Source organism: Hemicordylus capensis, chromosome 5 (assembly GCF_027244095.1).
Source record: "Hemicordylus capensis ecotype Gifberg chromosome 5, rHemCap1.1.pri, whole genome shotgun sequence".
Taxonomy (NCBI): Eukaryota; Metazoa; Chordata; class Lepidosauria; order Squamata; family Cordylidae; genus Hemicordylus; species Hemicordylus capensis.
Window position 1 is genome coordinate 133,275,109 of NC_069661.1, and position 27,213 is coordinate 133,302,321.

Below are 27,213 nucleotides of genomic sequence, written 5' to 3' on the forward strand. Positions count from 1 at the left end.
TACAAGATCCCTGAAACAGCAGGGATCTTACAAAATCCAGAATACTAACAGGGAGGATCCCCTCCAAGTCCTGCTATACTGCCTCATAGTGGCCAGGGCGGGGGGTGAGCGAAGTACACCGGGAGGTATCCCAGTAGGGTCACCCAAAGTGTGAAGGTCATCCCAGCTGCCCAGCTAAAGCAAGCAGGCACCTATATTGGGCAGCAGCAATATAGGAAGCTGCTGAGAGGTGGACAATCACTTCAGTAGCAATGACAAAAGCATCATTTCATACTACACAGGAGAAGGCAATGGTAAACCACTCCTGTATTTTACCAAGAAAACAACATGGATAGACAAAATGGAATGATTGTTGATGTAGTGCCAGATGATGGGCCCTTCAGGTCGGATGGTACTCAACATGCCACTGAGGAAGAGCTGAGGATCTCTCAGAGTATCGATGGTGCTTATGACACGGTTAGACTAAAGCCTTTTGGACGTCTAGCAGCTGATGTTGCCATGCAGGAAAAGAAACTCCGAAGTGCAAAGACAGAATTACAATGGGAAAGTGGAATGTAAAAAGCATGAATATGAGAAAGCTCGATGAAATGAATCAACTACAGATTGACATCTTGGGCATCAGTGAATTAAAATGGACTGGAATGGGACACGTTCAGTCAGGAAATCATACCATTTACTACTCAGGACACGAAAACCAAAGAAGGAACAGTGTTGCTTCCATACTCAGGAAAAATATAGCAATGACAGTACTTGGATACAATGCGGTCAATGACCAACTAATATCAATTAGATTTCGTGGACAACCCTTTAACATGACAGTTCTTCATATCTATGCCCCAACTACTGATGCAGAAGAAGAGGAAGTAGATAGGTTTTTTGCTCAAGTTCAGTCTGAAAGTGACAGCGCATGCAAGCAAGATGTGGTGGTGGAGGTTGGAGACTGGAATGCCAAAGTTGAAAAAAGTAAGTAGGAAAATACAGTCGGACTGTATGGCCTAGGAAACAGAAATGAAGCAGGAGAACGACTTCTTAGTTTCTGCCAATACAGTGATCTCTTTATTGCTAAGACATTCTTCAAACAACCAAAGTGGAGCCTATACACATGGACATCACCAGATGGAGTACACAGAAATCAAATTGATTACATTATTGGTGTAACGAGGTGAAAGAGCTCAGTTATGTCATCCCCCGTTAGTGTGAAAGAATTTGAGTACAGCAGATGAACTCCTTTGTGCACTTGCTGCGGCATATTCACATTGTGGGCCCCACAAACCTTTTGCATGGAAAACTAGGCCGAGGTACTTATAGGTCTTAACCTGCTCAACCCTGCACCCATTAATTTCCCATTTATGTTATTTTGGTCTCTTGGCAAATACCGTGACCTTGGTCTTTTGTGTATTTATAACTGTGTGAGTTTTCGTAGAGCCGTCCTCATACTAATTAGCATCCTTGATAGTATGGTGGAGTCACTGGCATAAAGTAAAATCGAGATGGGTCTACCAGCTAGTTTTGGCTAATGGATGTCAGGGTTGTCTAAGAGAGGGATTAAGAAATCAATGTAAAAATTAAACAGAAAGAGAGCTAATACACATCCTTTTTTAACCCCCTTCTAAGCAGCAACAGGTTCAGACAAGTGGCCTTTATTATTACACTTTACTCTCAATGAGGTGTTTTCATATAGCATACGGATGAGGAAGAGTAATCGTGGGTCTATGGAGGTATTAGTCAATTTGCTCCACAGTCGAAATCTAGGGATAGACTCAAAAGCGACTTTGAAATCAATAAATGCCACATATAAAGGAGGAGGAATTGTTGGTATATTTTTCTGCTAAGTGTCTTAGAACCAGGCCCTGATCCAATAAAGATCAACCAACACGAAAGCCAGTCTGTTTGTCTCTAAGGATGTTATTTTGCTCTGCCCAATCAATAAGCTTGTTACAAAGATGTCTAGCATACACTTTGTTAGCATACACTTTGCTAACTACATTCAACAAGCTTATTGGACGATAATTAGATGGATTGGAGTGCTGACACTTCTTATGAATAGGGACAATAATAGCTGTGTTCCATTCTTCCAGTATACAACCTACCCGATCAATATAGAAGAGATTTGCCAAAACTGGGGTCCACCAATTGAGATCTGCTTTTAATAACTCCACAGGGATCAGGTCCACTCCAGGTGCCTTGCCTGGTTTTAGTTGGGCCACTAAACTAGCAATATCTTGAGAGGTGACCGGAGGCCAAGTGGGAAGCACATCCAGATGACGTAGTAGGGGTGTACCCCTAGTACAGTTGGCCAGATATGGAGTCTTAAAGTATGTCACCCCAGTGTCTGCTGAAATATGACATCCCAACTTAAGGGAGCTCCCTTCGGGACAGGCCGCCACAATTCTCCAGAATGTTCTCGAATCGTTCATTCTGGGGGCAGCATACAATCGTTCCCAGGCCTCCCTTGCTGTATTCTCTCCCCCCGCCCTCTTATCAATGTTTTATACTGCTTCTTCCAATCTAAAATTTCTTGGGCCATCACCACATCTGCATTGGCCCTGTAGAGTTTAAATTTTGTAACCAGATCTTTTTTGGCTAGAATTCAATCCTGATCAAAACTGCTATGGGATTTGCATCCTCTATTGGAGTCTGTTTTAGCGGCCTGGGCCAAACAGTGCTGAATCTTCTGGACAAGGGTTTGATAGTGGGTAAGGATGCCCGCCTTTGGGGGCTCTGCCAAAGTAAGTGTACAGAGATGTAAGGAGTCATCTGCAGCCAAAATATCCTTGATTTGCTTTTCTATCCGGGAAGACCATTTGGCCCTTATTAACCAGGAACCTTCACAATGGTCAAACTGGAGAACCTCCTCAAGGTGAACCTCATCCCCTGGTGTCTCTAATATAAGTGACAGTGGGAGATGGTCACTATCCATTCGTCCCAAGATGCTAAATTGAATCAGAGACTTAAGCACATTTTGTGATATATAGTCCAGAACACTAGCTCTAAGCTCAGACCAGCGAGTAAATTCATCCACTGTATCCTTATCCATCGCTCCATTTAGCCCAAACGTATCTAGTACATTCATTGTACGAGCCAAATACAGACCCGCTAGGTTGCAAACCTGACTGCCATTTTTGTAATGGCGGTGGGCAATCTCTTTCTGGAGGATAACTTTGGTAAGTTGTATACAAACAAACATCATTTGGCTCCCATTCTAGCATTAATATCACCTCCAATTATACAATAAATGTAAATGTAAAACTTTATTTCGGTCGTAGACCAGCAATACAACAATATTAAAATAATAATGATAATAACAATAATAAGATGATAATATAAAATCAGACTACATTTATACACATTTGGCATATTATATAACAATATTTGGCCACGATATGAATAACATCCGGATTAGGATTAGTGAGCAAATAGTTTAAATAGAAATCCTCTCCACGACCCAGAAAATTAATCAAAAGTGGGGCAATTTGTTGGCGTCTTATGTCTCTGTAATATTCACAATGCAGTAAAACGTGAGCAGTTGTTTCAACGTTACCAGATCCACAAGGGCATAATCTTGATGCGTATGGTATACCCTGGAATCTCCCATGGAGCACAGCTGTTGGGAGAGCATTTACACGGGCAAGTGTTAGAGCTCGTCTAAATTTTGGAATTAAAATGCTACTTAGATATGTAGCAGGCTTGAGCTCGGTGCACAACTACCTATGTAAATGCTACTCGGTAACTTTGCATGATCCATCTGCAACTCCACGTCATGGATACGTTGCACAATTTCTCTTCTGGCCTGATCGAAACCTAATCTAATAAAATCATCATGAGAGAATCCATATAATAGAAGTTTTTCTGTAATTGCCAATTTCCAATTGGATTTAAAGGAGTCTTCCAAAATTAAATGCACTAAGCAGACTTTCGTGAAAACCAATTTTAACCAGTAGAGTATGACAGATCTCCAATAATGTGATTCAAATCTAACCAGACCCACCTCCCTTCTAATAACAGTATTTGGGACACAACATGGCAGCTGTAATATAGTTCTTATGAACTTAGTTTGCAGTGTTTCTAACGGAGCAAAATTACTAAATGGGCCCAATTGTGCACCATACATTATCTGAGGATACACTTTGGCCAATAGTAATTTTATTGCAACAGGGATGTACAAAGCTCCCCGTGAAAAATAAAATGATTTGATCAAATTGATTGATAATTGGACGCTCTGAATAATATGTTTTTGATGCGCAATACGGGAACCAGATGAGTGAAATACAACACCTAAGTATTTATAAGATTGAACTTGTTCAATTGTGTTCCCATTCATGTGCCAAGTATATCTCTTTGGCAGTTTAGCAAACACCAAAACTTTTGTCTTTTGGTGGTTTACCTCTATCATCTCTCTGTTACAAAATGAACTTAATTGTGCTAGTGCTCGACGTAGTCCTATGGGCGTCTGGGATAAAAAGATCATATCGTCTGCATACAGCAGGACTGCAATGTGTTTCTGTGCCAGTTTTGGAGGGTGCATAGACATGTCAGATAAACAGCTCACTACTGAGTTGATATAGATGTTAAATAAAGTAGGTGCCAAAATACAACCCTGCTTTACCCCTTTACTAGTTGGAACATCTGACGTTAAATAACCATACTGGTTGCAGCGGACCCGCAATCGAGACTTCTCATATAGTTTATAAATTAATAATAGTAATCTCTTATCAATTTCCAAATCTATTAGTTTTTGCCAGAGCCTGTCTCTTGATATGGAATCAAATGCCGATTTCAGATCTATAAATGCAGTATAAAGTGCAGCACCCGACTTAGCTGTATATTTTTCAACAAGATAATGGAGGGTCAGGGCATGTTCTGTAGTAGATCGACCTGTTCGAAAGCCAGCCTGTTCAACTGCAAGAATGTTCTTTTCCTCAATCCAGTCCACCAGCTTAATTGCTAAGTGTTTAGCATAAATTTTACTAATCACACTCAGGAGGCTTATAGGCCTATAATTTGCAGGATCACTCCGTTTACCTTTTTTGTATATTGGGACTATTATCGCCACTCCCCACTGTGGTGGAATTTTTGCCGTATTATCAATAAACGTGAACAGTGAGGCTAAAACTGGCTAAAAACGTGAACAGTGAGGCTAAAAATTATACAATAAAAATTTGAGAATTGTGCCAAGAGGTCATCAATATAATGTTTAAGGCCCTCCCAAATCTCATTAATACTAGCACACGATTTCTGTGGTGGAATATATACATTTATAACCAGAATATAGAATTCCTTCATCTGAATAGCAACAGATTTGGCAAAATGGAGATATGATGCCAACTCATCCATTTCTACTTGTAATTTGGTGGAGATAAATAAGCCCAAAATACCTCTGGCTCTACCCTGATAATACCCATGAGTGGCTTTAAACTCATAGAACACATAGCCCTCCAGTTCTATATCCGCCATCATTCAAGTCTCCTACATCAATATGATATCAAATTTAGACAATCTTTTAAAAAGGCCATCCTTCTTTGCAGCCCATCCCGCCACATTACAAGGCAGGAGTTTCATAGTTTGACAACTTGAGAGTCAGCCTGTCTTGCTGAGAGGGCTTCCTGAGCCAACATTAGGGTATCAGACATTGTCTCCAAATTAAAAATGAGATTGGAATTATCCTCCATAGAGGACTCTGCAGACAGGGCAACCAGAGGAAGGAAGTGCTGCTACATCTGGGTCGAGCACTTTTGAACTCTCCAGATCTATCAAGTTGTTACCTTATGCTTTTGTTTGGCCAAGTCTGAGACTATTCCAGCGGTACCGTGGATGTTGGTCCAAAGTGCCTGTAATTCCCTGAGGGAGCAGATAGCCTCCTTCACACTTTCAGCATTTTTATTTGCTGTTAGCTTTGAATCAGTTACTGGGATAGATGTATCAGAAACTTGGTTTCTTAAGAAGGAAATATTTGCTTTATGCACAGGTGTCACAGGAGCTTTGTCAGCCTGCCCAGAATTCAATAGCCGTTTGTTCTTTATCTTAACAGGGTCAGCCTCCATTGGAAGCACAGCTGTTCCTGCACCAATCTGGCCACTCAGCTTTTTCTTACAAAGCGGGAATATACATTCATTCTACAAGCCAAATACAGACCCGCTAGGTTGCAAACCTGACTGCCATTTTTGTATTCCTCTGACAGATAAGAGTGAAGGATGGAAAAACACCAAGAGGCTGAAAAGCTTCCAAAAAATAAAAAGAACTCCTTGGGGGTGGGGGGAGTACACAGGAGAAACTACAGGCACTTATTGAGAACTTAAAATAAATATTGAGCTCCTTAAAAGAGGATAAAACAGTAAAAAGCTACAGAGTTCCCAAAGTAGAGTCCTGGCTAAGTGTCATCTTGGCTCCCATCTGGCTACTGCAGTCCAGCTGTTCTCCACTCGGCTGAGAGCCACAAGGGCGAGAGCCCTTGTGCTCTCGCCCTTCAGCTCACGCCCCTGGCTCAGCTGGGTCTCATGTAGCCGTTACCTGGAAGGGGTGGGGCAGAAAACAAACACTCAGGGCCCTGCCCAACAAAGCAAAAAACAGAAAGGAAGGGCAGGTATCATTTATGTCAAAAATGTGCACACCTAAACAGAAATCCAAAGAAGTTAACATGACAGTCCAGAGGAGAGCATCTGGATAAAAACATACACAGAAGGAAATGAAAACAAAATTTTAACTAGACCACTACGGATCAAATAGAAATGTTCTCTATTTAAGAGAATGTCTTCTTCGCTATGAATCACACCGCCCATTGAGATCATCAGGAGAGGTTCGTCTGCAGTTGCCACTGGCTCGTCTGGATGCTACTTGGGGACGGGCCTTCTCCGTTGCTATCCCGAGGCTTTAGAATGCGCTCCCTGCTGAAATAAGAGCCTCCCCCATCTCTTACAACAAAAGCAGTCAATACACATTTGTTCACCCAGGCTTTTAATTAGATACTGTTTTACTAGTTTGGTGGGTTTTAATAATTTTAACGTTTTAAATTTTAAATTGTTGTGATGTTTTAACCTTTTTATTTGTCATTTTTATTATTTTGTTGTAAACTGCCCAGAAACTTGCGTTTTATCAAATATGACAGACAGACAGTTATGTGGATGATGCTTTCCTGAAAGTTACAGATTTTTTGAGGAAGCAAGAATGAGTAATAATTGGGGCAGGGGCGTAGCAAGGTTGTAGTGGGCCCAGAGATTTTAAAATGGACCCCCACCCCACTGCAGCTCAGCTCATGAAGTAAAGAAATCTTAAATGAGACTAAATAGTGATATCAAAAAGCATAGTAAAATTTATATATATTTATATATAACCTATGTGCCACAATAGAATATCATCCTAAATTATTTTTTTTAAGGTTTTGTAAATTGTGGATGATGCAAGTCATTTAATGGTACTAGAGAAAGACATGTTGTCTGGTAGTTCTGTCTCCCCTTGCCCTATTATAGTTATGCCCCTGAATCGGGGTCTCCTACCCTGACATCTCTTGGGAGACAGACAGAAGTGAGAATTATAAAGCATTGCTCTTAGCACCACAGTAACCTCTTCTGGCCACTAGAGGCATGATGAGATGTTAAGAGGTTGGTCTTGATCAGTTAGAATTGTTCAGTTGTTGTTGAAAAAGGCTAGTGCCTGTTTGGATATGTTGTTCAATGTTTCTCTCTTAGTATGTGATGTTTTAGTTTCTTAATAAATCTTTATTTTTTTGAACTAAGCCTAATGTCTCCAGATAATCTCTTGGGCTGAATTTCTTTACCACCAGAGCATACTCTGCTTTGTGATGACTTTAATGTTTCTCCTCACACCCCTCAACAGAGACAAGATTTAAGCATGGAATTCCTTGTGTCTTGTTGATAATAAGGTAGAGGGAGGAAAAAGAGGATCAATGATCACTTATTTGATCCTAACCAATAGTGAAGAGATGGAATGAGATTTAAGTAGAGGGAACTTCAGGGGACCTGCAGTGCTGGAATTCTTCATTTTCTGAAGACTAAAGATTAGCATAGCCAAATGTGTACTTTAGAGTTCAAGAAAGCTGATTTTAATAAGCTCAGAGGTGCGCTAGATAGTTAATCTAACCATGGAGTCCTCACAGAGAAAGGAGTCCAAGATGGGTGGGAGTCCCCGAAGGAGGATTTACTAAAAGGCATGATCAATAATCATTCCAATTTTTTTTTGAAAGGAGACACCTTTAAAAAAGCTAAATATGGCTGCTAGTGATGAGCTGAAAATAAAAACACATATAAGAAATGGAAGAAAGATCAGGTCATCAAGATCACATAGCCAAGTACTCCAAATCTATGTCAGGAAAGCTAAAGCTCAATCTGATGAGACTGGTAAGAGATGACGGACTAGTAGAGGGACCTTTGAAGTGGTGATTCTCTTATATGTGGCAGGGGGATTCCAACAGGGCCTATTCAACCTCAACATAGTATCCCCCCAGCAGCTGCTGTTGGTGCCTATCTTACGTTCCTTTTTAGATTTGTGAGATACCTGGCTTGGCAGTAGTAGAAAAGGATATTGAGATTGCATTTGATCACGAGCAGAACATGAGTTCTACCAACTCGGCAAAAACACAATTTCAAGTGATGGCTTTCTTATATTCAGCAGGGGAACAGCAGCTGTCCCTGTTCAGCCCAGCAGAACATCTTTTCCAGATGTTTGCTGGTGCCTCCCTTGTGACTTTTTTATTGTAAGCCCCCTTTGAAGCAGAGAACCATTTCTTCATTTCTTTTGCTATGTAAACCATTTGGAGAATCTTTTTTTAACATATACTATTGTCAATACAGATATCCCCCATACTATACTTGTGCACTTGATCTTTTTGGTGCCTAAAGGCAGGTTTTTGCATTGTCCCTGTAGAATTTCAATTTATTAGTTTTAGCCCAGTTTTCCATTTTTTCAAAGTCCTCTTGAATTGTATTCCTGCGTTCTGAGATGTTAGCCATCCCTCCAGTTTTGTGTCATCTGAAAAATGTATGAGGATTCCCTCTACCTAAGTAACTGATTAAAATGCTGAAGAGTACCAGGTCCAGCTCATCAACACCTCATTTTCAAAACCTCCCTCCAGTTTGATGCAGAGTCACTGATTAGCACTCCTTGGGTACCAATTCCCAACCAGTTGTGAATCCATCTTGAGATGGATACTTATAAACACACACAGGGACATCAAAACAAGAACTCTCTGGACTCTGCTTTATTCACGCTCTGAGAAATAAAGCAAATAGACTCATTTTAATTTTATGCCTAACCTTTTTTTAAAAAGCTTACAAAAAATAGTTTGTCCAAAGAATGACATTACTTTGAGGATGCATCAGGATATTTAAAATTGAGCTGGTTCAGCCATAACACCAAGTAATGATTTGGCATTACATGAACAAGCCTCAAGAAGCCTCAGGATTGTACACTCCCTCCTGTCACATGTAGCAACTCTCTACTTCCTATCCTCAAACCCTAGTTTGCCCGCTATTTCCTTTCCTTTATCATAAAGAAGTTATGTAGGTGTCTGAACTGGATTGGGACTGTGGTGGGGTAGAAGGTTAAAGTCCCTTTCCCTGTGCTGCATTCTCAATCAAAATATTCATACCCTCACAGCTGCTATTTGGGTGGCGGGGGGGGGGGGGGAGCATGCAAGAATCAATGAGATTCCTAACATGTATTTTGGCGAGTCCAAGATTCCTTGACAGCTCAATCATGTAGCACCAAATTATGGTTTGGCCAACCACATATTATGATTTCACCTTATCTTCTCCCAAACTGCTTTTAAAAAAATTAACCTGGGCATAACAGACTTTTCTTCCATTATGTCTGAACAAGACTTGGAAAAGAACTAGTGTAATATAGTGGCTATATGGAATTCTCCAATTCAAATTTCATCTCTGCCAAACCCACCAGGTGATCTTAGACAGGCTAATGTATCTCAGCCTCCCCAACTTCCACATCTGAACTATGAGTATAATAATACAAACTTACTTAAACAACAATAGATTACTGAAATGATGCACATAAAACAATCTGAATATTTTAAAAGGACTTATGAATGCTAAGCCGAACAAAGTCTCAAAAACCAATCATATTTTTTTAAAAAAACTCAATGTACAGCTAAAAAAAAAAAAGTCAAAACTTAAACAATCACTGAAAACCTGAATTACTGGAACTGACATCAATGAACTCCCACCTACATTTTTTTAACTACTCAACATATTCAAGAAAGGCAGAGGAAGAAAAATCACCTTGAAATACAATCTGAAGGGAAAACAATATCAGAATAAGCCCAGTTTCTTCTTCTTTAATTGTAATATTACTAGATAGATATTAGAAAACTTCAAAAACAAATGCAACTGCCCTGGGTAGAGTGAGGCACTTTAATTAAATCAATTTTTTTTAAAAAAAATATTCCATTTATTAGACAGTTCCTAAATAAAAAGTGTATACTAATTAGTTGCTATAAACATACAAAAAGAGTGGGCTGGATCAAAGTACCACATATGGAAGTTCCCACATACAAATTTCCCCACCCCCTCCTCACGGCCCCTGTGCCAACAAAAAGAAGGATACCTCTTGCTGGTTTTGGATTATTCCCCACTTTCCTTGCAGCCCATGCACTCCACCGTTTCTCGAGAGTCTCTCAGCCCTCAGGAGAGGCTTTTTGGGAGGTGCTTGAGGTTGCTCTGGAGAGGAGGGAATGTGGAAGTTCCCTTGTGTGAATGGATTGTAGTTGAGTGGGGAGAACAGGTTGTTTGCATGCAGAAGGCCCCACGTTCAGTCCCTGTTATCTCCAGATAGGGGTGGGAAAGACCTCTGTCTGAAATTTTGGAGGACCAATAGCAGCCAACAGTGAATTAGATGAAGCAATATTCTGATTCAATATAAAGCAGCTTCATATGTTCATGTGGTACTTAGGATCAAACCCAATTATTTAATATTGCTTCAATCAGGCAAGTGGGTCTTGCACATTTCTATTGTACTGTTTATAATTGCCGCATTTTCCTTTTTTTTAATCCAGCAAAATGATACCTTCAGAATATTTCCAAATATAGTTTCTTCTTCAATCTGGAGCCATGACAGATATTTATACACAGGTTCTGTTTGGAATCAACATTAGCAAGCACATCTTTTCGGTGTTTATTTCTGTTTTAGTCTAAAAACTCTTCATCATATAACTACCCTGCCCTACTGTCCCCTGTAAGCAGTTCGCAAACTGACAGTGTTCTTCATGGATTGGAAATGTCCATTTTCCTTTATTGATTAGTTGCAGAGATCAAGTAGTTACTAAGCATTAAAAGGAGTTATAAATCATCCGAATGCCGTGCTGTGCTGACCTGCCAGTCTCTTGAAAACTATCCCTTGAATGTGTCCAAAATGTTCCAGATAGACTACTGTCTGGAATGAGACAGGAGTATACAACTTTGATCCTATTTGATTTTCACTGGTTTATTTCAATTTTTCATTCACCAGCTCATTTCTGAGCTCAGTTCAAAGTGCTGGTTCCAAACTTCAATGCTGACTTTGGAACCTGAGAACCTTAAAGACCACTGTGATGGTTGACAGCAGCTCCAGTTCTGTCAATCACCTTTTAAAGCCCAAGGAACCACCCTCCAGGTGGGATTCCTAAGGGAGGGGCTTTAGAAGGGAACATAGAGTAGCAGTTAGACTGTCTTACTCTAAGCTCAGAGTGTTAGAGCTTAGAAAAGCCAGGAGATAGGGACGGGCAGGGCTAGAGCGAGAATCTCTAGAAAGAGAAGGTCTGTTCTGGGACTGGTGAGGTTCCAGAGAGGGACTGGGTAGGACAGGATATGTGCCAATAGGCGATAGGCAATCCAACTGTGGCGATCTCAGTCATCTAGGTTATCTTTCTGTTCATGCACACTGTGTAGAACATCTGCCAGTGTGTGAAGTCTGTGTGTCACAATCTTACATATCACATTATTTACACTTTAGCCAAACCTTGTTATTGTTATTGAAGAAACGATTACAAGTGTGAGGCCCTGCTTTAGCAGAGAGAAACCTTTAAGATGCTTTTAAGCTGCTTGTACAAAAATAAACTTGATTTTGTTTTATTTAAAAAGTTCATCCTGTGTGCAGTGCATTATATTTTCTCCTCATGCAGCCCTCAGCTACTCTACGAGGAGCTCTCAAGATAAAAACCCAAACAGAAAGAGCTTGGTGGCAGCAAAGACAAGAGATGTGCATGAAACCGGTTTGGAGACCCTTTAAGGACCTCCAAATCGGTTCGAACGTCCAGTGGTTTGGCCAGTTGAAAGGTGGGGGGGGGAGTATCTTTAAGGACAGGGGAGGGTGCTCTTACCCCTCCTGCCACATTTCCCCCTTCGGCGCTGTCTTTTTAAAAGGTCCAGCGAGGCGGCAGCATACCGCCTTGCTGCCCCAGACCAGAAGTATCGGAACTAACTGGTGCGCATGCATGCAATGGGCACGGGCACACCAGGCACTTCCGGATACTTCAAACCGGCAGGCACTGGTTCAGTGCACACCACTAGCAAAGACTAGTAGGAGCCAGTGTGGTGTAGTGGTTAGAGTGCTGGATTAGGACCGGGGAGACCAGAGTTCAAATCCCCATTCAGCTGACTCTGGGCCAGTCACCTCTCTCAGCCTAACCTACTTCACAGGGTGGTTGTGAGGAGAAACCTAAGTATGTAGTACACCGCTCTGGGCTCCTTGGAGGAAGAGCGGGATCGTAAATGTAAAAATACATAAATAAAAATAAATAAATAAAAGACTAAATAAAGGGAAGTTGAAATAAATACATATTTCTCAGTAATATTGGTCCACATAAGTTTCTCTCTAGTTCTGGGTACAGATCCCTCTCACTAGCAGTGTCCCAGGCAGTTGAACAAGGTGCCGCTTGTCACAATCCCCTTATCCCATATGTGCCCTGAAGTGGTACCTGTAATTTTTTTTCATCTGTGTGGAATGAGTTTTGTTCTGGGTGGCTGTATCAAGGCAGTGTGTGTGCATGTGCATTCAGAGTGGGGCCTTTCTGATTCAACCTGAGTGGGATCTAAAATTAACTGAGCCGACATAAAAAAAAAAAGTTGTGAGTGCATGCATGTGCGCACACCTTAGAGGGAACAATAGTGCCCTCCTGTACATCCCATTCAATATCAAAGGCCTAAGTCCTCATACTGCCACCCTGAGTCATTTTGGAAGGGCGGTATATAAATCAATCAATCAATCAATCAAATAAATAAAATACTAATAGTGGTTTGGCAGGTGGGCATGAGAAGCAGGACATTTTTGGTTGTGGCACTAAAACTCTAAAATGCCCTGATACTGCATACCTTCCAGTGCCAGGTGAAAAGCAGGCCCTTTAAAGAGGATTTTGGAGGGTGTTGGACCACTAATTTGTTTTGACTGCTGATTCCACTATTATAGTATTTTATTAGGTTGTTCTGAAACTGTCTTGATTTTTTTCTATTTCTATACTTTTAGTTCTCTAGAGGAACACATTTTTTAAAAAATAAATGGCTAGATCAGACAAGAACTTAGTCAGGTGAAACAAATGACCACTTAAGCAATTTAAGTATTTAAAAACATGCAAGTATAGGCCTACTAATGGAACCCACAATACCTCATAATGTTCTGATTATTGGCACACTCAACACAGGCATTCCGAAGGCATCTGAAACATTCTGATAGCAACAGCAAACAAGAATCCAGATGTGCCAGCGTAGTCATGTCCTTGCAAGCCACATCAATTTCATGAGAAGTTTTTTTCAAAATTTGCAGCAGATTTTGGAATGTGCCTTCATTTGCTGTTTCTCTGAAATAAAAAATAAATGCAAGTGAAACAGACATTATCAACAATACAGGAGTAAAACATCCATATAAAAGAAGCATGCATTCTATGTCAAGCAAGTTTCTTCTTGATAAAAGGGGGGAAATTATTCAAGCTGTTTGCATATTTTGTCCTAGATAGGGTTCAAAAAATAGCACAAGAAAGGTTATCCAGCCTTTGAAATATCTCATACAGACACCCATGAACTCAGATGTTAGCCTTAGCACCCCTATAAGACATGGTTTGTAGACACGTGAAACTAGCTTCCTTTTTAAAAAGAGAGAGAGAGTACTCCTAGACCTAAACACATTTAACATACATGAAAATTTTCTTTTACTGATCACCCAGGATGGCAAAATGGTTCCCAAGCAGTCTCTCACGAAGGAATTGAACACCACACCCAGACCTTCAGGGGGAAAACAACGTATGTATCACAGGGAAAAGGCTAGATATGAAATACAGTTGTTGTTGTTTTTAAAAAAATGTGATTTGTATTCAGCATTTCTCAAACTTCTGATCACAGCTAAACATATCTTTTTCTAAATTAAAACTAAAGGCATACTTCATATTTATACCCACTATTACTGGGCGTAATAGTAAGAACCTGCTCATAGATGAGCCCACCACAGCAAACTATAGTTTGTCTGCAAACCAGGATCACAAACCATGGTTTAATCCTGATTTACAGCAAACAGAAAAACACAGTTTACCTGTTTAGACAAAAAAGCAAACTCTGGATTGCCAAGAATCAAAAGGCAGGAATAGTGGCACACAAGGGGAAGAAGCATGTAAGCCAGAGGCTCCTTAGAGTTCGTTCACACAATACCAAGCAAAAGTTTAGTATTACAGCTGAATGCGCCTTGTTAACTTGACAGAATTGTAACAAGTAATTCAAACATAAAAACAAAACAGACACAGATTTTGTGAGTAAATCCTGTGCTCTAATTTATCCAGATGTTTCACTGCAATCCAAACCAGCTGTAAAAGTCAGACTGGTCTGTATCCACTTCTACTATTATAGAACAGATGGCACTGTGTACAAATTACCTAACAAAGAGCAATCTTAGCAATATACAAAAGACCCTCATTAACTGAAGACTCATTATCCGTGATTTCCCGTATCCTTGTTTGGGTAATAGTCACCCAATTATACCAATCGGGTAATATACCAATCAGGTAATAGTCACCCGATTGGTATATACGTAGGAAGGTTTAAAAGGGGTTAAATCAGTGTATCGGAGATAGCCAGAAATGACCTCAGCATCCATTTCCAGCTTCCATTTTGACATCGGGAGCCATTTTATGACTAATTTCTCACACAGAAACAGGCAAATAAAATGGCAGTTTTCAGCCAGTTTTCTACTCTTGGGGGGCATTTCTGGGCTGCTGGGGACCCACAGAGCATGGTAAGCCACCCCCTCACTGCATTTCTAGAGCCTTTTACCCCATGGTTTTTTTGTTTGGTTTTTTGGTTTTTTTGTTTGTTTTTAAACCAGGCAAAGAACCAGCGATTTCAGCCGATTTCCTGCTGTTTTTGCTCTCCGGGAACCTAACCCCCACAATCCCATTGTCCCAATAACCCAGTATTCATGGTTTTCGTAACCGCAGTAGTGGTGGTGAACTGAACCCCCACGAATACTGAGGTTCTCCTGTTGTGGCAAAACCAAGGACGAAGCGAGAAGAGAATCTGGAAAAACAGAAGGGGAACAAATAATGTTCACAATCTCATAGTTCTTATTTGTTCACTGAATTCATTCAGAATTAAGCCTGAATTACTCTGTGTGGGTGATGTTTTCAAAGTGCACATTTTTTCTGAGTTTAGAGATTGAACCCATGCCTGCCACAAAAAAATCAGACTTAAAAAGTACTTTGGGGGTAACTAAATGCAAGTTGAATGAAGAATATGCACGAAACACTGATAACTGCATATTCAGCAGACATAATGGAGAATGCACCTATATGAACAGCAAAGACACATGAGATTTTGCATATTGTCCACTCAGTGTGCATGGTTTCCTAGTAAATGCTGAAAGAGATGAGGACTTCATGCCGCAATGAGTGAATATGCACAGCCTTCAAGTGGAGAACATGCCTAATGGAACATCCCATTTATACTGTTAGGTTGTGCACATTCCCTATCATTTGAAAAATGTGCATATTGACCAAGCAAAATGCCAAATTTCCTATTTATCATGCTCATTTCTGCACATTCTCTGCAATGTCTAGTGAACATGCACAATGTTTGGTGTTGATACATTCTCCATTCAACTTGCATCTAAAACCTCACACAATCTCTGATGTACACACAGACCTCTTACACCCCTTATTTTTAATTATAAAGGTGCAAAACACATTATTTCCAACATGTACCCAGGAAGTGTACAAACTCTTCATTTCAGAGATTTCCTATTATGGCTACTGCTGTTTTAGCACCATTACAGAAAAGAGAAAGGTTAGACAGAAAAACTATTTCAAATTGATGCTTTCCTTTAAGTATGACAATCTTCCATTAATTTTAGGATATATTGATTGATTAAGTGCCATCAAATTGGTGTCGACTCTTAGCAACCACATAGATAGATTCTCTCAAGGGTGATCTGTCTTCAGCTTGGCCTTTAAGGTCTTTCAGTGGTACATTCATTGCTGTCGTAATCAAGTCCATCCACCTAGCTGCTGGTTGTCCTCCTCTTCTCTTTCCTTCAACTTTCCCAAGCATTATAGACTTCGCAAGGGAGCTGGGTCTTTGCATAAGGTGTCTAAAGCAGGATAGTTTGAGCCTGGTCATTTGTGCCTCAAGTGAAAATTCTGGATTGATTTGTTCTATGATCCACTTGTTTGTTTTCCTGGCTGTCCATGGTATCCTCAAAAGTCTTCTCCAGCACCAAAGTTCAAAAGCATCAATGCTTTTTCTATCTTGCTTCTTCAAAGTCCAGCTTTCGCATCCATAGAATCAGAATGTAACAGGGAAAACCATTGTCTGAACAATTCTAATCTTTGTAGGTGTAGACACATCACGGCATCTAAATATCCTTTCAAAGGCCTTCATTGCAACCCTACCAAGTGCTAGTCCGTGGTTTATTTCTTGACTGCTGGATCCTTTACTGTTGACGGTCGATCCTAAAACCAGAAGCTATCCACCACTTCAATGCCTTCATTATCAATTCTGAGGCTGGTTGCTGTAACCGTTGTCATTAGTGTAGTCTTTGTTACATTTAACGGTAGTCCCATTTTTTCACTGTGCTCCTTGACTTTAATTACTAGAGCTTGCAGATCATCTGCATTCTCAGCTATCAGTGTGGTGTCATCAGCGTAATGCAGGTTATTGATGTTTCTTCCTCCAACTTTAAAACCACACTCATCTTCTTCCAATACAGCTTCTCTCAGTATATGTTCAGCATATAAACTGAATAAAGAAGGAGAAAGTATACAGCCTTGTCTCACTCCTTTGCCAATCTAGAACCAGTCTGTTTCACCATGTTCTGTCTGGACTGTAGCTTCCCATCCTGTTTATAGGTTTCTAATGAGAACAGTGAGATGTTCTGGGGCACCCATTTTCCTAAGGATATTCCACAACTTGATATGGTCAACGCAATTAAAAGGCTTTTCTGTAGCCAATAAAGCACATATTTACTTATTTCTGGTATTCTTTGGCTTTCTCAATTATCCAGCGTGCATCAGCAATGATGTCTCTTGTTCCTCGGCCTTTTCTGAAACCAGCTTGAACATCCATCATTTCCCTTTCCACATAGGGCTCTAATCTGCATTGGATGATCTTGAGTATTATTTTGCTAGCATGTGAAATTAAGGATATTGTGCAATGGTTTTGGCAACCTGTTAAGTCTCCTTTCTTTGGTATGGTTATGTAGACTGACCTCTTCCAACCTGTTGGTCACTGTGTCATTCTCCAAATTTGCTGGCATAGTTTGGTTAGAGTTTTGACTGATTCTTCTTCTGCAGCCTGCCATATTTCTATAGCTATTCCATCAATTCCTGTAGCCTTCCGACTTGGTAATGACCAGAGTGCTGATCTAACTTCATCTCCCCATACTAGAAGATCTTGCAAGTAGGGAGTATCTTCTAGTGTATCTTGGATGTTGACATCCCTGCTGTACAGATTTTCAGTATACTCCTTCCATCTGTTTGATCTTCTCTGAATCACCTACTATCTGTCCTTTGGCATTCCTTAACATACAAATTCAAGTTTGGAACCTCCCTCTGAGTTCAGAGATCTTTTGGAAAACTTGCCTTGTTTTTCCACGTCTAATTCCATCCGCAAGATGTCATTGTAGCATGTTCCTCATCTCTTCTAATAGCTTTCTGAAATTCCTTATTAAGTTCCTTCCAGAGGTGTTTCTCTTACTTGACTTCGGCTTCTCTCCTCTTCTGGACAATTTCCACCGTCTGTTCTGACATCCATTTAGCTTTCTTCTGTTTCTTGGTCTTTGGCAGTCTCTTTTCACATTCATCCTTAACAATTTCTTTGATTTCATTCCACAGTTCGTCTGGTTCCCTATCAATGAGTTCAGAACGTCAAAGCAGTTCCTGATGTTCTTCTTTGAAATGGTGGGTACATTCTCAAGATCATATCATGGAAACTGGAAAGCTTTGTTTTTCCACTTTAACTGGACTTGAAATTTGCACATGAGCAGTTCGTGATCTGTTCCACAGTCGGCCCCTGGCCATGTCTTTGCTATTATACCTGAGCTCCTCCACCTCTTTGCACCAATAATGTAATCAGTTTGATTTCTGTGTACTCCATCTGGTGATGTCCATGTGTATAGGCTCCACTTTGGTTGTTTGAAGAATGTCTTAGCAATGAAGAGATCACTGTATTGGCAGAAACTAATAACTCATTCTCCTGCTGCATTTCTGTTTCCTAGGCCATACAGTCCGACTGTATTTTCCTACTTACTTTTTTCAACTTTGGCATTCCAGTCTCCAACCACCACCACCACCACATCCTGCTTGCATGCGCTGTCACTTTCAGACTGAACTTGAGCAAAAAACTCAACTTCCTCTACTTCTGCATCAGTTATTTTGGCATAGACTTGAAGAACTATCATGTGATAGGGGTGTTTAAAAAATCTAATTCATATTAGTCGGTCATTGACTGCATTGTATCCAAGTACTGACATTGCTATATCTTTCCTGACTATGAAAGCAACACTGTTCCTTCTTTCGTTTTTGTGTCCTGCAGAGTAGACGGTATGATTTCCTGACTGAAAGTGTCCCATTCCCATCCATTTTAATTCACTGATGCCCAAGATGTCAATCTGTAGTAGATTCATTTCATCTTTCACCGTGTCAAGCTTTCCCTTATTCACGCTTCTTACGTTCCACATTCCCACTGTGATTCTGTCTTTGCCACTTCGGATTTTCTTCTCCCACACAGCAACATCAGCTGTTAGACGTCCAAAAGGCTTTAGTCTAACCGTGTCATAAACACCATTGGTACTCTGAGAGATCTTCAGCTCTTCCTCAGTGGCATGTTGAGTACCATCCTTCCTGAGGGGCCCATCATCCAGCACTACATCGACAATCATTCCATTTTGTCTATCCATGTGGTTTTCTTGGTAAAATACAGGAGTGGTGTACCTTTCTAAATCGCTGCTGCCCAATATAGGTGCCTGCTTGCTTTAGCTGGGCAGCTGGGATGACCTTCACACTTTGGGTGACCCCACTGGGAGTATACCTCCCGGCGTACTTCGCTCACCCCTCCCAGGAACACACCTGCCACAATGAGGCAGCATACCAGGACTGGGGTCGGGGGGGCTTAGGATATATTATTATTATTTATATTTATATACCGCCTGATATGTGTACCTCTAGGTGTGTACACAATTTAAAACAAATATAAAACAGTAAAAACAATTTAAACAATTTCACAGAATTAAAAAGTTAAAACAATTTCATGGAATAAAAACAAAAAGGTTAAAATTAATTTCACTTAAAAGCCTGAGAGAACAGGTATGTCTTAACAGTTTTCCTAGAAGCAAACAGAGATGAAGATGCCCTTATTTTGACAGGGAGCATATTCCAAAGCCCCGGAGCAGCCACAGAAAAGCCCGGTCCCAATTTGCCACCAAATGAGCTGGTGGCTACCGTAACCAGACCTCTCCAGATAATCTCAATAAACGACAGGGTTCATAACAAAGGCAGTGCTATCTTAAGCACCCCCAGACCCAAGCCACTGAGGGCTTTATAGGCAATAACCAGCTCTTTGTATTTTTCTCAGAAACATAGCAGCAGCCAGTTCAATTCTTTCAGAATCTGTGTTATAAAGTCCCTTCAGGTTGTCCCAGAGACCCATCTGGCTGCTGCATTCTGTACCAATTGCTACGTACAATGGCAGCCCCACATAGAGTGCATTACAGTAGTCAAACCTGGAGGATACCAAAATATACCACTGTTTTAAGGTCATTTATCTCCAGAAATGGGCATAGCTGATGGGGTCAATAGGGAGAAACAGATTTTATGTCATCAGCATATTGATAACACCCTGCACCAAACCTCCTGATGATCTCTGCCAGCGGTTCTATGTAGATTGGGGTTTCTTAACCTTGGGTCCCCAGATGTTGTTGGACTACAACTCCCATCACCCCCAGACATGTCCTTTGTGGCTGAGGATGATGGGAGTTGTAGTCCAACAACATCTGGGGGCCCAAGGTTAAGAAACCCTGATGCAGGTGTTAAAGAGCACTGGTGACAGTATGGAGCCTTGTGGAACTCTTCAGTTCAATTCTTACTTTGCAAAGCAGCAGTCTCCAAGTGACACCATCTAGAATCTATCAGAGAAGTAGGAACAGAACCACTGTAAAACAGTGTCACTCAAACCCACCTCCCTCAGGCGACCCAGAAGGATATCATGGTCGATAGTACTGGAAGCCACAGAGAGAACCAAAAGGATCAGCAGAGTCACACTTCCTCCTCAAAAGCCAATTGGAGATCATCCATAAGGCCGACCAAGGCAGTCTCAACCCCACAACCCGCTCAAAATCCGGTTTGAAATGCACCTAGATAATCTGTATCATCCAAAACTGCCTGAAGCTGGGAGGCCACCACCCACGCAATCACCTTGCCTAACCATGGAAGATAGCTAACTCTGAGGGATCCAATGCACGTTTCTCCAAGGGTGGTCTAAGACAAGGAGGCATCCTGCCCTCCCTCAGAGAAGCATTTATAATATTTTCAGACCTTCTCTGACAAAACAATTACCAGATGAAATAAGACAAGTTGAAAAGGGTCAGTTTGCAGGATGTACAGACCGAAGCAGTTTGTCCACATCCTCAGGAGTCACAAACTGAAAGTAATCCAATCTAATTCTATAAGAAGAGTTGCTGGACACCTCCACAGTCAACTCTACAGTAACTCTGGAATCCAGTTCTGCCCAACCACGAGAGATTTCATCCGCAAATAGGTCATTGAAGACATCACAGTGAATGACTGGAGAGAGTAAATTGAGACCAAACAAATTTTAAAAGTTAGATCAAATTAAATTAGCCATAAAACAAGTGGGCCTTACACAAAATCTTAAGATCAAGCTTTTATTTGGCATAAAACCATGTATGTTCATTTAAATTGTTATTCTACACCATTATTTTGAGCAATGTTTTGAATTTTATTATGAAAATTACAGATGATACTAATTCTGCTTTGCTGCAATAAGCATAATCAAAGCCCAGGGAATCAACTGAAAATACTGCCTAGGCTCAAATGGGCTTGTGCTAATCCAGTGAATTTTTTTTTTTAATTTTTCCCTTTGACCATTTGACCCTAGCACTATTATCACAAGCTTCACATGAAATTGGTGTGGCTTGAAAGGACATCCAACCTGTCCAGACCAATCCTGGACATGTGGCAACCCTAGCTGCAACACAGCTACTCCACTGTTGCTCAATAGCGGGAATAGCTGGTTCCACTTCCAAAACATGAAGTCTAATTAGTGATGCACCTGCCAACAACCACAATTTGTGTTTTTAAGGTGTGTTTATATTAGTTTGTTCATGACATAATGGCCTTACTACTCCAAAGCAGAGGGGGAAGGTTGGTGATTTTTCCCATTATTAAATAGTTTTTGAACATCATGTTTGTGACATTTTGAAAGGGAAAAAAGCTTGCAATGCTGCCTATCAAGAACTTTAGCTGAGCCGTTAAGTATTCCTTGCTGGTAGGGGATGGAATACACACTCTTCAGCCAGACTATCAGCCAAGCTAGGAGAAGGCAATGACTTAAATAAATTTGCAGGTCAAACGGGACCACCATTGTCCACTGAAGTCAAAAGCCCAACAAACTGAGAGCCCTTTCTCAAGATTGGAGAAAGGGTTCAAAAGGGGTGAGGGGAAGAAGCCTCAAAACGCTTACCTCCCCTGCAGACAATCTTCTCTCCCTTGTTGGGCAATCACTTTGCTCGCCTAGATGATGGCCAGCTCCTGATAGCAGCAAGGAATTTCTGGGGCCGGGAAGAATGCACCAGTTGGGAGGCTACTAGTGTGTAGGTGCTGCGCTGGCACCTACACACTAATACATGGCACACATGGCACCGACACACAATCAATTAGCCTGGTTTCTGGGTGCCCTTACACCCAAACCCCAGACTAAGTGGCAGGCTCCTAAGCAGGTTTGCTGCCACGCCACCGGGAGCCACACGGCTCCTGGTGGTTCATACCCACCAGCAAAGCCAGGCTCTGCTTCCTTAGCCCGGTTTTGCCTGTGTGTGTGAATAGCCTCATAGTGTGGGGGGAAACCCCAAGAACCATATATTGGAAGGACCTAGTGCTGTATCAAGAGCAAAGTGGGCCCGTGTTCAGACGGGCATGCCCCTTCCCCATGGCAGCAGTGGCCTGGCCTCTCTGTACCCCGTTGCAGTGGTGGCGGCAGCCTGCCCTGGTGGTGTGCCACACATCCCATGCCCAGAGGCGCCACACTCCTGCCACCCGTCACCACCAGTGTTCCCTCTAACAGGAGTTCACAGATGTCATTCACTACAACTCCCAGCATCCTCAGCTGCAATTATCTTTGGCTTGGGATTATGGGAGTTGTAAGACATAGTCATAACTGTAGTCAACAACATCTGGGAGTTCCTGTTAGAGGGAACACTGGCAGCTTCTCACCCTGAACTGGGTGGGAATGAAATGTGCTAGGGATGTGCAAAATGTTACAAGCTCAGAACATTCTGTCTCGAAACAGGATGTTCTGAGTGTTCAGAGCTCAGAACAGAACACCCTTCAAATAAAGGGCCTGTTCTGAGCTTGAAATGCAATGGCTCATTTTGGATTCCAAAATGGTGCTCATCTGGCATCCACACATGCACAGCAGCCATTTCTGTGGTCAGCACCACCACACAAATGGCTGCACTACAAGCGCAGGCCAGAAGAGCACCATTTGGGAATCCAAAATGGCTCTCGGAACATTCCGAGTCAGAACGGGTTCGTTCCATCAGAACAACTGGCTCGACCGGTTGTTCTGATGGAACATTCCAGGGGTTTAGCATTCATTTCATGCACATCCCTAGAAGGCACACATGCGCCCTCCATTCCCAACTGGCTTGGAGTCAGAACCTGAGCAGCTGGAGCACAGTAGTAGGCAAAAGGAGCACAGGTGGTGGGAGCTAGGGGGGCCACAACAAAGATGGATGTTCCTTAGACACCCTAGAACACCACTAGCTCTGCCCCTGGATGGACCTTCCCCCTTTCCCTATGTATGGGTCACAGAGCAATTATCCCCTTCCCCCCCTCCTCAAAATCACAAAGGCCTCGACTGTGATCTTCACACGAATGTTCAGAATACAGTACATTTCTACAAAAATATGAATGTGGGACAAGCAATGGAAATTAACTTTTTGTGACTAACAGTAAAGATTTCATGTATGGCAGCTGCAAACACCTACAAATATATATGCTGCATAGACTGTAAAAGTGATGTTTGCTGTTGAGTGTTGGTTGATGCTGAACTACTAATACTTTGAGTTTGGGGCAGGGTATATGTATTTCTTTGTTACTGACTGATCAGTTTTATTTTATTACTTCTGATATTGTTTTATGTTTGGTAATGACCAAAAGAACTAAACTGAACTACATTTAGAAGTGGCTGAGGAAGAAGGATACTAATCAAGAAGTGAGGGCAGAAGCAATTAACCCTTTCCCTCTATGCCACTTCCCAATTTAAATCCAAACATCCTCTGCTGTTATTTATATACATATATCCACACGGCATGGCCCTGAGATATGGGGGAAGGGTTAAAAAATGAAAAAGAGTTAGGGTATGCTCCCTTAGGCATTCAGCCTAAGGTGTGCCAGGATTTTTCAAAACAAAAGGTGGCAGTCCAGTTCTGGTGATTACACACCTGTTCAGCCTCTGCCTCTTGTTCAGCTAAAAAAAAAACCCCAAAGATTCAGGGAGAAAGAGGGGAAGAAGAGTTGTGTTTTAAGGTAGCCCCAAGTCAGAGCTGTTTTGTTTATTTAAAAAAAATATAAGATTCATACAAGGCTCCCCCAGCCTTTTTTTTTTTAAGTGCACACCTAAACACATGAAGCATGGATGCAACAAACAGCTTTTTAGAACACAAATGTCACACACATATACTCATTAGAGCTGAACCTTACACAGACATCATGTTAAATGCATACAGAAGTCTGCACATATATACATGTTTTTGTGTGAATGACTACATATGTGCTCACTTCAGAAGTGAAGCTGGGTACAGATCCCCTCAAATTCAAGGAACATTTAGGAAGTGTACATACACTGAACATAATGTGTGATTAACTGTACTTGTGTACACTACACACATTAGCCTTCTTCAGACATTAAAAAAACTGGGGACGCTGCCAGGGTTCTGCATTTATGTACCAAACTAGTTTCTCATTCTCAGATAAAACAGCATCCGAAGACACAAAATAAAAGCAGACTGCAATTTTGGCTGTAGAAGTGCTCCTCCCTCATGATATATCTTGGAGTCACAAAACTGCCCTGAAAATGATTAAAGATGATTACGTGGCTGTGATTTGCCACAACACTTCCCTTTTTGACAGAAGTGAGATTTTTAAAAGGGGGAAAAAATTGCCCTCTTAGAAACGCCGACTACAGGCTTCAGTTTAGCGTCGTCCCTCAAAACACACACGTAAGCGCGCGCCGGCATACACGAAGTCCCGCCTGCAACAGGAAGATACAAAAGCAACGAGTCTACTACACGTGACGCATCCAGTCAGCCCCCATCACCGTCACCCGAAAGCTGCCCACGAGGCGGCCTCTTACCTGTGCGCTGCGTCCCGGAAAAGGCCCGTCATCTGCCTTATGGTTGCCAAGCAACCGGGGAGCGCCGCGGCCTGTTCTTTCTGTAGGCAGCCCAGCCGCGCGGCCAGAGCATGCAGCTCTTCTCCGGGCGGCTTCAACTGCATCCCCACCGACGCCATCATCACCCGCTCCGAGCTGGTCTGCTTGGCTCCACCCCCGGTAACGGTATCGAGACAGGAACCGCAGACATAAGAAAAAAGCAGAAGCCCAAGAACCAGGAAGTTCCTTTCAAATGCATACCCGGAAGTGAACCAGCAGGGAAGTTTCTCCACTAGGGGGCTCGCAAGGCGGAAGAGGCTCTGGCTGCTGTTAGTTTCAATGGAAAATCGACTGTAATCGGCTTTTTCGGATAAGAGCCAGAATTAAAAATATATAAAGCAACACTCCCAAATTCACCCCGCATTTATGACTGGGGATGATTCACTACGACTGGGGCAAGACTTCAACCTTAGGCAATCCCCAATGAGGGGTTATTGTTGCTCCCGGAACAGAACCCCGCCCCAATCGCCAATGAGTGTGCTCTAATCCCCCTCAGTGTTTTCAAACGGATTTAAAGGGAAGCACTAGCCGGACACAGAGGATCTGTGCGGCGGGCCGGCTGTTTCCCCCTCCCTCTTCCTCCCGCCCGGTCTCTCCTCTCTTTCCTTTTCCTCTGGCTCGCTCCCGTCTCGTCCCTCCCCCCCCCCCCACAGAGCCGCGGCAGGTGGCCAAGAATGACCCCGCCGCCGCCGCTTTATCTCTCTCCCGTCTGCCTGCCGCTACGGCTTTTCTCTCCCGCCACCCACCGCCGCCTTTCTCTCCCCACGCCCACCGCCACATTTCTTTCCCCCACCCACCTCCTTTCTCTCTGCTGCCCGCCATTGCCTTTCTCTCCGCTGCCCACTGCCGCCCTTCTCTCCCCCGCCCGCTGTCCGCCGCCATCCTTCTCTCTGCCACCCGCCGCCGCCCTTCTCTCCCCCACCTGCCACCCGCCGCCGCCCTTCTCTCCGCCACCCGCCGCCCTTCTCTCCGCTGCCCGCCGCCGCCCTTCTCTCCCCCGCCGCCCTTCTCTCCGCCGCCCGCTGCCCGCCACCGCCCTTCTCTCCCCCCGCCCGCTGCCCGCCGCCGCCCTTCTCTCCCCCCGCCCGCTGCCCGCCGCCGCCCTTCTCTCCCCCCGCCTGTTGCCCGCTGCCGCCCTTCTCTCCCGCCCCGCAGCTGGCCACCACCGGCACTTTCTTTCCCCTCTCCTCCTCAGTCCTCCTCACTTTGGAACTCTCGCAGCTTGTTTGGAACTCCTGGGCATTCATGTCCCAAGAGAATTAAATACATGGTTTCTACTTTTAGCCATCAAAAGGGCAACTCCTGATTAGATACTCCCTCCACGCACACTGATTGAAGAGATTTTTCTCCAGGTGGTACCTACATGTTTTCAAGTGTTATCTTTGCAGACCTAACACTAAAGTACTAACATCTGGAATTCTTAGGATGCTGAATTGTGCATTCAAATATAAGATATTGTGCCATTCCTTTGCAGGCACAGAATCATAGATTTACACAGCATTTCCTACATCTGCCACAGCTCTTCCTCTGCAATGTACAATATGGGAAGTGAATTAAATAATTTGTGAACATTAAAAATAATTCTGCAGTTGTGTATGCAATAAAATGTATTTTATGTTTTATTCTGTTTCTTATGTTTACCCGTTGTGTATGCTACTTCTCCCCCACCACCAATATACACTTATTCCCAACAACTGAAAATGTTTCCTGTAGAAAACTCATTTTTTATTCAAAAAAATAATGTAGCCTATTTTTAGTAAGTATGTAATATGCAGTATGTGCAATCTTGTTCTAAATGGCCAAGTTTAATAATTGGAGGATGCTATCCTTTGCTTAGTGTGAACAAAGGCTCAAACAGATATTTATTTAATAACATTTGTGAGCCCTTGCTCACAATAAGTAAAGGGTAGCTTATCATATAGCAGAGAAAGCTTTATTCCTCCCAAATTCCATCTTAGCACTTTAAATAAAAGGAGCTCTATGGGTTTTGTCCCAATAGCAGCAATCTTGCAGGATCAAAGCTAAAATCATAGAAAGGCCATAGCTCAAATGTCATAATGACATCTGTCAT

General features: G+C 42.3%; 1 protein-coding gene across 4 annotated transcripts in view; it reads right to left on the reverse strand.

Annotated features, from left to right (window-relative positions):
* The window catches only part of ATXN10 (ataxin 10), a 128,707-nt gene extending 102,274 nt beyond the window's left edge, over positions 1-26,433 (reverse strand). Inside the window, exons 1-3 of one of the 4 annotated variants that reach the window (XM_053253429.1) lie at positions 26,348-26,400; positions 25,065-25,409; positions 13,604-13,795 (exon numbers count right to left, since the gene is read on the reverse strand). In XM_053253429.1, coding sequence (XP_053109404.1) covers positions 13,604-13,795; positions 25,065-25,409; positions 26,348-26,385 — 575 coding nt within the window. In that variant the 5' untranslated portion in view covers positions 26,386-26,400. Of the gene's footprint in view, positions 1-13,603; positions 13,796-24,553; positions 24,919-25,064; positions 25,410-25,939; positions 26,053-26,347 lie in introns of those variants that run through there. The other 3 variants (XM_053253430.1, XM_053253431.1, XM_053253432.1) reach the window with 3 other exon arrangements.
* Between the last annotated feature and the right edge of the window lie 780 nt (positions 26,434-27,213).